A 12453-nucleotide genomic window follows, 5' to 3' on the forward strand; every position below is an offset into this window, starting at 1 on the left:
AAAGACCGTGTCTCTCTATCCAGAAAGACAGATCAACCTCCCTCCCCTCTACATTGATGGAACTCTCCCCTCTCCTCAGGGCGTCCAGGAAGCGCTGCTGCAAGTCACCATCCTCAGGGTCACCAGACAAGGGCGCACTACTACCCCCAGCAGTGACAGCTCCTGAATAGCTTGGGGCTGAAGCCCCCGCCACCGCTGGGGGGGCAGCGGGACCACTACCTGCTTCCCCTCCACCAACACCAGTAAAGCTCTCCTCATTCACTCCACCACTACTCCCATCATTGGCAACGTCACTACTCCCATCATTCACTCCACTACTACTCCCATCATTCACTCCACCACTACTCCCATCATTCACTCCACCACTACTCCCATCATTCACTCCACCACTACTCCCACCATTCACTCCACCACTACTCCCACCATTCACTCCACCACTACTTCCACCATTCACTCCACCACTACTCCCACCATTCACTCCACCACTACTCCCACCATTCACTCCACCACTACTCCCACCATTCACTCCACCACTACTCCCACCATTCACTCCACCACTACTCCCACCATTCACTCCACCACTACTCCCACCATTCACTCCACCACTACTCCCACCATTCACTCCACTACTACTCCCATCATTCCCCTTACCATTGCCACCACTTCCCGTCACTTTATTACCAGTATTCACACCACTATTTGTCCCAGTGTTCTCTGCACCTTCCACAGTCACATCCATTCCTTCCTCACTTGTGTCTGGCTTCTCTGCACTCACACCTGCTGGACCGGGGGAGGGGTGCAGCACCACACCCGGTTTCCCTTGATTGGTGCTCTGTTGTGTCTCTGGAGCTCCTTGCCCCCCTACTGCAGCAGTTTGTATTTTATTATTATTCAGGGCCCGCTGCTTGTTGGGGGGCGCCGCCTGCCCCGCACCCACAGACTTCGGGGTCCTGGTGTCACGTTTGGGTGCTGGAGCACTCTGTCCTCCCGTCGCAGCAGGGCGCCCAGTGTTCCCTGCAGATGATTTTTCCTGCTTTTTTTTTCCCATTTTGGACTCGCTGCTCTCCTGTCGCAGCCGCGTGCCTCTTCATTGTTGAGGCGCACTGCGCCCCTGTCACAACAGTGCGCCCCCCTTTCGCCGCACCATGTTTCTCGGACCTGCCCCCCACAGCCCCGGCGTCGGCCGGCTCAGCCGTAGTGAGCAGGGATGGAGTCTGCCCACACCGTCCCCCTTTCGCAACGGCGTGGACACCCACCTCACCCTCCCCGGCCCCGGTGATAACCGGCTTAGCCGCAGAGGGCAGGGAGGGAAACTCCTCGGGGTCCCCTATGTCCGGCGCCGTGAGTACCTCCACAGCCTCGCCCCCTGCACTGTTCCCCGCACAGACGGCAGCACCGCCGGACGTCCTCCTCCTCTCCCCACCTTGCCTATGCCCCGGACCCACTGCAGAGCCCGTGCCTTTAGGTTTGGTGGGGTTTACACAGGAGGTGGTAGGTGTAACATCAGCCATAGGTACATATTTGTAACTCACCACCTCCCGTGCGGTCTCCTTCGTTGTCTTCTTCCTCTTCTTTGTTTCCTCTGCTGGCTCGTCCTCACCAAAGGAGAAGCGGTCCAGGTTCACTGGAGACTCCAGCTGTCGGATCTCCTGTAGCAGACCGCCCTCCTCCTCTTCCTCCGCTGACACTCCAGCCTGTGCTGTCGGAGTCCTCTGCCGTGCTGGGAGGCCGCTTCCCTGTTGTCGGCTCTGCGACTCACTCTCCCGGCTTGTTCCAGTTTGTAGGAGTCCAGTCACAACCACATCGGCGTCCTCCTCCTCCTCCTTGTCGCTTAGGACGCCGGCTGGCGGCTCTCCTGAGGTATTTAACCCCTTCATTTCTGAGAACCGCCGCTGGTTCTTAAACCTCTCCAGGAAGGGACCTGCGCTTTTCTCAATCCCCTCCCGGAGGAACACTAACCGGGCCACCTCATCTCTGAGGGCTCTTAACCTCTGGGAGGTCACGGGTTTCTCCTTGTTAGAGGCTCGGGTATTCAGGATCCGAGCCTCCTGCAGCTTCTCCTTCAGCCCGGTCAGTGCTTTGCCGGCGTCCTCGTACTCACGTAGCATGGCGACCACTCGGGAGGAGAAGGTACTCGTGGACTCGCCGGAGCTCCTCTCCCCCCAGGATGTTCCTGGGCTCTCCTTCCTGGGGCCTGGGGTGCCCCTGTCTGCCTCTCTGGGCGGACGATGAGCCGTCTCAGGGTTGGAGTAGGTGGGTAAGGTTTTCTTCACCCTTCCTGACCTCCTCAGTCCCTCTTGGGCCGGTTGCTGCTGCTGCTCTCTGTCCCCCGCCGGCACAGACCGGGGAACAGAAGCCTGGGAAGCCATGCCGGCCTCCCAGGAAGCCTGCCTCTCCCTGGGGAGAAGAGAGGCAGACTCTGGGCCTCCTGCTGGAAGTGCTGGAGCTCACAAGACAGGTGCTGCTCCTAGCAGGGTGTGACTGATTGTGGGCACATGTCCTCCAGTCACCTCCAGAGCTGCAGTCACTATTCTGCTGTTACATCGTGTCTTATCCTCTAGTCACCTCTAAAGCTGCAGAAGAGTCAGTTTGCGGCTCACTCACCTTGTGCCATGTGGCCGTTGGTTGTGGACGTCCTGTTATCTTGAACATTAATCTTCCAGTCTGACCCTCTTTCACCACCACCCTAGTCGGTTTAGTCACAAATTTAGGAGGACTCTCTCCCCAAATGCCTGGCCGGTTCTCTAATGCAGGGACAGCAAAAGGGCTACTGGAGAGAAAGAAGATTTTCATGTGAAAGACGAGGGTTAAACAGGGTCTTCAGTCACCTCCAGAGCTTCACTCATTATTCTGCTGTTACATCAGTTCTTATACTCCAGTCCCCTCCAGAGCTGCAGTCACTATTCTGCTGTTATGTTGTGTCTTATCATCCAGAACTGCGGTCATTATTCTGCTGAGCCATTGTGTCTTATCCTCCTGTATTTTGCCAGGCAGAACTATCATAGGGTCATGCGTATAATAATGTTTTATAGAAGAGCAATTAAAAATTGAGATAATGAACTGATGGAGAATAATAAATCATGACGATTCGATGCGGATCTCGAGATTCTTCTCAGTAAATCTCCACCCAGAGGTATTGACTTGTGAAACTGGGTTTGGGGAAAGATTGAGTGACAACCAATATGGCTGCCATGGGACTGCTCGTCACCCAGCTTTCCTACAACCCTGCAGTCATATAAGGATACAGCCGGAATGAAAGTGACGCCCGTGGGGACTGACGATCTCTGTGGGGACTGGCGATCTCCGTGGGGACTGCAGATCTCCGTGGGGACTGCAGATCTCCGTGGGGACTGCAGATCTCCGTGGGGACTGCAGATCTCCGTGGGGACTGCCGGTCTCTGTGGGGACTGGCGATCTCCGTGGGGACTGACGATCTCTGTGGGGACTGACGATCTCTGTGGGGACTGCCCATCTCCGTGGGGACTGCACATCTCCGTGGGGACTGCACATCTCCGTTGGGACTGCAGATCTCCGTGGGGACTGCAGATCTCCGTGGGGACTGCAGATCTCCGTGGGGACTGCAGATCTCCGTGGGGACTGCAGATCTCCGTGGGGACTGCCGGTCTCTGTGGGGACTGCCGGTCTCTGTGGGGACTGCCAATCTCTATGGGGACTGCCGGTCTCTGTGGGGACTGCCAATCTCTGTGGGGACTGCCGATCTCCGTGGAGACTGCCCGTCTCTGTGGGGACTGCCGGTCTCCGTGGGCCCTGACGATCCCCGCGGGCGCTGTACTGGACATTTCACACCTTTCTTTACATTGTAGGATTTGCATTTTCTGGGATTTTCTGGTAAATGTCTCTTGATTACAAGTGACCGTCCCCTTATACACGGGCACCGCACCTGGATGGCTCAGACTGTGAGCTCTTCAGCGCCTCTAGGTGGCAGAGCCAGGAAGGTTTGTGTTGGCGACGTTCCAGCCAGACCCTATAGATTGTATAGGACACAGACACCAGCCGTCCCCTCCCAGCACCCGTGTCTGACAGCGCCGCCATCCTGCAGACTCACCCCGCGCTCCGCCGGCGCAAGCTGTACTTCAGGGCCGAGCTACCTGCAAAAGAAAAACATACATGGGGTGAGCGCAGCAGACACAGCCGGGTCAGAACCATCATTACATCCTGCCGTGTCAGCAAGGGCAACATCTGATAGTCTGGAAACCCTGATAATCCGTCAAGAGATAAGAACAGTCCCCAGCATTGGCTATCCTCCACTGGTCCAGGGCACGCCTGGGCAAAGTGCAGCACGTGGACTGAGACAACCGAGGGGCAGAAATAGTGGCCCGCGGGCCGCACTGTGCCCTCCCCCTACTCCGCCCATCTGCCAACGCAGTCTGCATCCTCGGGACACAGACAGCGGTGATTTACCAATCAGTGTGTGATACACAGAGGGTCAGTATACCGGATTCAGGAGCGGGGGCAGAGCGCTGGGGAACGGGAGTGAGGAGAGAATGTGTTTTTTTTTTTCATGTATATGGAATGTTTGTATGTAAATAGTATGGCTATGTGGGGGCTCATACTGTATATGGGAGGCTATATGGGGGCTCATACTGTATATGGGAGGCTATGTGGGGGCTCATACTGTATATGGGAGGCTATATGGGGGCTCATACTGTATATGGGAGGCTATGTGGGGGGTCATACTGTATATGGGAGGCTATGTGGGGGGTCATACTGTATATGGGAGGCTGTGTGGGGGGTCATACTGTATATGGGAGGCTATATGGGGGGTCATACTGTATATAGGAGGCTATGTGGGGCTCATACTGTAAATGGGAGGCTGTGTGGGGGCTCATACTGTAAATGGGAGGCTGTGTGGGGGCTCATACTGTATATTGGAGGCTGTGTGGGGGGTCATACTGTATATGGGAGGCTATATGGGGGGTCATACTGTATATAGGAGGCTATGTGGGGCTCATACTGTAAATGGGAGGCTGTGTGGGGGCTCATACTGTAAATGGGAGGCTGTGTGGGGGCTCATACTGTATATGGGAGGCTGTGTGGGGGCTCATATTGTATATGGGAGGCTATGTGCGGGTCATACTGTATATGGGAGGCTATGTGAGGGCTCATACTGTATATGGGAGGCTATGTGGGGGCTCATACTGTATATGGGAGGCTATGTGGGGGCTCATACTGTATATTGGAGGCTGTGTGGGGGGTCATACTGTATATGGGAGGCTATATGGGGGGTCATACTGTATATAGGAGGCTATGTGGGGCTCATACTGTAAATGGGAGGCTGTGTGGGGGCTCATACTGTATATGGAAGGCTGTGTGGGGGCTCATACTGTATATGGGAGGCTATGTGCGGGTCATACTGTATATGGGAGGCTATGTGGGGGCTCATACTGTATATGGGAGGCTATGTGGGGGCTCATACTGTATATGGGAGGCTATGTGGGGGGTCATACTGTATATAGTGAGGTTATGTGGGTGCTCATGCTGTATATATGAGGCTATGTGGGGCTCAGTTTATTTAGTGAGTCTATGTGAGGGCTCATACTGTATATTGGAGGTTATGTGGGGGCTCATGCTGTACATAGGAGGCTATGTGGGGCTCATACTGTATATAGTGATATGTGGGGCCCATGCTGTGAATGGGAGGCTATGTGGGGGCTCATACTGTATATAGTGAGGATATGTGGGGTTCATGTATATGGGAGGCTATGTGGGGCTCATACTGTATATTGGAGGCTATGTGGGGCTTATACTGTATATTGGAGGCTCTGTGAGACATACTGTATATTAGAGGCTACATGGGGCTAATACTGTATATTTGAGGCTCTGTGGGGGCTCATACTGTATATGGGAGGCAATGTAGGGCTTATACTGTATATGGGAGGCTATGTGGGGGCTCATACTGTATATAGGAGGCTATACGGGGCTCATGCTGTATATGGGAGGCTATGTAGGGCTCATGCTGTATATAGGAGGCTATGTGGGGCTCATGCTGTATATGGGAGGCTGTGTGGGGCTCATGCTGTATATGGGAGGCTGTGTGGGGGATCATGCTGTATATGGGAGGCTATGTGGGGCTCATGCTGTATATGGGAGGCTATGTAGGGCTCATGCTGTATATAGGAGGCTATGTAGGGCTCATGCTGTATATAGGAGGCTATGTGGGGCTCATGCTGTATATAAGAGGCTATGTGGGGCTCATGCTGTATATGGGAGGCTATGTAGGGCTCATGCTGTATATAGGAGGCTATGTAGGGCTCATGCTGTATATGGGAGGCTATGTAGGGCTCATGCTGTATATAGGAGGCTATGTAGGGCTCATGCTGTATATAGGAGGCTATGTGGGGCTCATGCTGTATATGGGAGGCTATGCGGGGCTCATGCTGTATATGGGAGGCTATGCGGGGCTCATGCTGTATATGGGAGGCTATGCGGGGCTCATGCTGTATATGGGAGGCTATGTAGGGCTTATACTGTATATTGGAGGCTATACTGGGGCTAATACTGTTTAAAGGAGGCTATGTGGTGGCTCATATGTTATACAGGGGATGTCTTCTCAATGGTAAGTGATACAATTAATATGTTAATATTAATATTGAGCAGAAATCATTTCCGCCTCTTGGTTCGGCCTCCACAACAGTCACGTTCTCTTGTGGCCCCATGAGAAAGTGAATTTCCCACTTCTGTTCCAGGGAGACCATTTGACGGGGTCATACAGTGATTTTGCGGGTTATCATCGATTTGTCCTTGTGGTCAATTGTACAATTCTCCCTTGTTCCAGGAATGTGGACACAATGCGATCACTGTGCACCTGCTGGTGGTTGTAGTTACTGATTCACCCGGCTTCCTACGCTTGCAGTTCTGCCGTTTTTGGAGCCACGGTGCAGCTTTATTTTGTGGGCGTCTTACCCTCCACGGTGAGTTCTATGGTCACTTGTCGCACTCCCTCCTCATTGACGGCCTCACACGTATATTTGCCGCCATCGTCCACGGTCAGGTCTCTTATGGTGAGGCAGAAGGTTCCTCTCGCACTCTGCTCCACGATGCAGCGCTCCTGGCTCACAAGCGGCTGTCCGCACCGGTACCATGTGACCAGAGGATCTGGACATCCGCTGACCTGAAACAAAAGCAACCGGATCAGCGTCCGCACACCTCCATTGGTCAGAGGGATCGCCAGCAACCACTAACATCAAGGGTTAATGTGCATAGAACCCATACAAGGGTGTCATAAGCCGGCTGTGTAGATCACTGTTCAGGATCTCTGCTTGCTGGAAGATTGTCTGCAGGCCTGACTGGTCACAGGGCAAGGCTCACTACGGTTCGGCTGGAATTAACACTTTCCTGTCTGCTGTGGTGATCTAGTCTCCAATACTGCCGCCTGCAGCATTCTTCCCAGTGATCATATACAGAGATTGCCCTATAGATGGCGCTCACTAACTGTGCAACACAAGAGAGTGCAGCAGACAAGGCGCAAAATGCTGCAAATCACAGGAGAAGAGGGGAAAAAAAGACGCCAGGACCGACAAGCATGATTTCAGTGCAGGACATCAGTGCAGGGTTTATAGGTCTTCCCTGTGGACACCGTTGGGCAGGTATTGTTCCTAAATGCACACATTTTTAGTTGAAGCATATTGGCAAATGGGTTTCACCAAAAAAATTACCGGTTTGTCTGATTTATCCATCCTCCATGTACAGGCTCGGACTGGCCCATAGGTTAACAGGGGAATCCCCCGGTGGGCCCCTGTGTACATCTGGCCCCCCAACCCCACTATATAGGCAGTACTTGGCATAGTTTATTCACTCTGTACAGAAAAAAGCAGCGTCTCATCATTTATTAACCAAACTGCCCAGTTTATTATTATATAGAGATAGAGGTACATTTGTGAAGAAAGGTAGTATAATATTTGCATGCGGGTGAACAGTGGGCCCCCCAAAGTCAATGTTACTGGTGGGCCCTTGTCACCCCAGTCCAGCACTGTCCATGTATCACAGTAAATATCATTAGTGATCTCTGCTCCTGATCAATCGTTTGGACCGATTATGACCAACTGAAAAGTCAGCTTTCATATAACAGACACAACAGAGCGAAGGCAGAGAAATCCAATCTGTCGCCTATGTACTATAACATATAGAGAATACACAGAGGATAAACAGAGGATATACACAGGATACACAGAGGATACACAGAGGATAAACAGAGGATATACACAGGATACACAGAGGATAAACAGAGGATACACAGAGGATACACAGAGGATAAACAGAGGATACACAGAGGATAAACAGAGGATACACAGAGGATAAACAGAGGATACACAGAGGATACACAGAGGATATATAGAGGATATACAGAGGATACATAGAGGATATACAGAGGATACACAGAGGATACACACAGGATACATAGAGGATATACAGAGGATACATAGAGGATATACAGAGGATACACAGAGGATACACAGAGGATACATAGAGGATATACAGAGGATACACAGAGGATACACAGAGGATAAACAGAGGATATACACAGGATACACAGAGGATAAACAGAGGACACACAGAGGATACACAGAGGATACATACAGGATATACAGAGGATACACAGAGGATATACACAGGATACACAGAGGATAAACAGAGGATATACACAGGATACACAGAGGATACACAGAGGATATATAGAGGATATACAGAGGATACATAGAGGATATACAGAGGATACACACAGGATACATAGAAGATATACAGAGGATATACAGAGGATACATAGAGGATACACATAGGATACACAGAGGATAAACAGAGGATATACACAGGATAAACAGAGGATAAACAGAGGATACACAGAGGATACACAGAGGATATACACAGGATACACAGAGGATACACAGAGGATATATAGAGGATATACAGAGGATACATAGAGGATATACAGAGAATACACAGAGGATACACACAGGATACATAGAGGATATACAGAGGATACATAGAGGATATACAGAGGATACACAGAGGATACATAGAGGATATACAGAGGATACACAGAGGATACATAGAGGATACACAGAGGATACACAGAGGATACACAGAGGATACACAGAGGATACATAGAGGATATACAGAGGATACACAGAGGATACATAGAGGATATACAGAGGATATACAGAGGATACACAGAGGATACATAGAGGATATACAGAGGATACATAGAGGATATACAGAGGATACACAGAGGATACACAGAGGATACACAGAGGATACATAGAGGATATACAGAGGATACACAGAGGATACATAGAGGATATACAGAGGATATACAGAGGATACACAGAGGATACACAGAGGATAATCAGAGAATACACAGAGGATACACATGATAAACAGAGGATATACACAGGATACACAGAGGATACACAGAGGATACACAGAGGATACACAGAGGATAAACAGAGGATATACACAGGATACACAGAGGATAAACAGAGGATACACAGAGGATACACAGAAGATACATACAGGATATACAGAGGATACACAGAGGATATACACAGGATACACAGAGGATAAACAGAGGATACACAGAGGATACATACAGGATATACAGAGGATACACAGAGGATATACACAGGATACACAGAGGATAAACAGGATACACAGAGGATACACAGAGGATATATAGAGGATATACAGAGGATACACAGAGGATACACACAGGATACATAGAGGATATACAGAGGATACATAGAGGATATACAGAGGATACACAGAGGATACACAGAGGATACACAGAGGATATATAGAGAATATACAGAGGATACATAGAGGATATACAGAGGATACACAGAGGATACACAGAGGATACATAGAGGATATACAGAGGATACATAGAGGATATACAGAGGATACATAGAGGATACACAGAGGATATACAGAGGATACACAAGAGGATACACAGAGGATACACAAGAGGATACATAGATGATACACAAGGAATACACAGAGGATAATCAGAGAATACACAGAGGATACACAGAGGATACATAGAGGATACACAGGGAATACACAGAGGATAAACAGAGGATATACAGAGGATACACAGAGGATAAACAGAGGATATACAGAGGATATACAGAGGATACACAGAGGATACACAAAGGATACACACAGGATACATAGAGGATATACAGAGGATACACAGAGGATACACAGAGGATACATAGAGGATATACAGAGGATATACAGAGGATACACAAAGGATACACACAGGATACATAGAGGATATACAGAGAATACACAGAGGATACACAGAGGATACATAGAGGATATACAGAGGATATACAGAGGATACACAGAGGATACATAGATGATACACAGAGGATACACAGAGGATACACAAGAGGATACATAGATGATACACAGGGAATACACAGAGGATAATCAGAGAATACACAGAGGATACACAGGATACACAGAGGATACACAGAGGTTACACAAGAGGATACATAGAGGATACACAGGGAATACACAGAGGATAAACAGAGGATATACAGAGGATATACAGAGGATACACAGAGGATAAACAGAGGATACACAGAGGATACACAGAGGATACACACAGGATATACAGAGGATACATAGAGGATATACAGAGGATACACAGAGGATACACAGAGGATATACAGAGGATATACAGAGGATACACAGAGGATACATAGAGGATACACAGAGGATACATAGAGGATACACAGGGAATACACAGAGGATAAACAGAGAATACACAGAAGATACACAGAGGATACACAGAGGATACATAGAGGATACACAAGAGGATACATAGAGGATACACAGGGAATACACAGAGGATAAACAGAGAATACACAGAGGATATACAGAGGATACACAGAGGATATACAGAGGATACACAGAGGATACATAGAGATACACAGAGGATAAACAGAGAATACACAGAGGATACACAGAGGATACACAGAGGATATACAGAGGATACGCAGAGGATATACAGAGGATACACAGAGGATAAACAGAGGATAAACAGAGGATACACAGAGGATGCACAGAGGATACACAGAGGATACACAGAGGATACACAGAGGATACATAGAGGATACACAGAGGATATATAGAGGATACACAGAGGTATATAGAGGATACACAGGTATATAGAGGATACACAGAGGATATACAGGATACACAGTGAATACACAAAGGATACATAGAGGATACATAGAGGATATACAGAGGATACATAGGGGATACACAGAGGATATATAGATGATATACAGAGGACACAGAAAAGATACATAGAGGATATACAGAGGATACACAGAGGATACACAGAGGATATACAGAGGATATACAGAGGATACACAGAGGATACACAGAGGATACACACAGGATACATAGAGGATATACAGAGGATACATAGAGGATATACAGAGGATACACAGAGGATATACAGAGGATATACAGAGGATACACAAGAGGATACACAAGAGGATACATAGATGATACACAGGGAATACACAGGATAATCAGAATACACAGAGGATACACAGAGGATACACAAGAGGATACATAGAGGATACACAGGGAATACACAGAGGATAAACAGAGGATATACAGAGGATACACAGAGGATAAACAGAGGATATACAGAGGATACACAGAGGATACACAGAGGATACACACAGGATACATAGAGGATATACAGAGGATACATAGAGGATATACAGAGGATACACAGAGGATACACAGAGGATACATAGAGGATACATAGAGGATACACAGAGGATACACAGAGGATACACAAGAGGATACATAGAGGATACACAGGGAATACACAGAGGATAAACAGAGAATACACAGAAGATATACAGAGGATACACAGAGGATACATAGAGGATACACAGAGGATACACAGAGGATACACAAGAGGATACACAAGAGGATACATAGAGGATGCACAGGGAATACACAGAGGATAAACAGAGAATACACAGAAGATATACAGAGGATACACAGAGGATACACAGAGGATACATAGAGGATACACAGGGAATACACAGAGGATAAACAGAGAATACACAGAAGATATACAGAGGATACACAGAGGATACACAGAGGATACACTAGAGGATACATAGAGGATACACAAGAGGATACATAGAGGATACACAGGGAATACACAGAGGATAAACAGAGAATACACAGAAGATATACAGAGGATACACAGAGGATACACAGAGGATACATAGAGGATACACAGAGGATACACAGAGGATACACAAGAGGATACACAAGAGGATACATAGAGGATGCACAGGGAATACACAGAGGATAAACAGAGAATACACAGAAGATATACAGAGGATACACAGAGGATACACAGAGGATACACAAGAGGATACATAGAGGACA

General features: G+C 48.6%; 1 protein-coding gene across 4 annotated transcripts in view; it reads right to left on the reverse strand.

The window, feature by feature from the left end:
• The window catches only part of MYLK (myosin light chain kinase), a 349601-nt gene that overhangs the window by 242192 nt on the left and 94956 nt on the right, over positions 1-12453 (reverse strand). For 3 of the 4 annotated variants that reach the window (XM_077273314.1, XM_077273317.1, XM_077273315.1), the window contains exons 4-6: positions 6925-7132; positions 4067-4109; positions 2605-2770 (exon numbers count right to left, since the gene is read on the reverse strand). In XM_077273314.1, coding sequence (XP_077129429.1) covers positions 2605-2770; positions 4067-4109; positions 6925-7132 — 417 coding nt within the window. The remainder of the gene's footprint in view (positions 1-2604; positions 2771-4066; positions 4110-6924; positions 7133-12453) is intronic. The other variant, XM_077273316.1, reaches the window with a different exon arrangement.

Source organism: Ranitomeya variabilis, chromosome 7 (genome assembly GCF_051348905.1).
Source record: "Ranitomeya variabilis isolate aRanVar5 chromosome 7, aRanVar5.hap1, whole genome shotgun sequence".
Lineage (NCBI taxonomy): Eukaryota > Metazoa > Chordata > Amphibia > Anura > Dendrobatidae > Ranitomeya > Ranitomeya variabilis.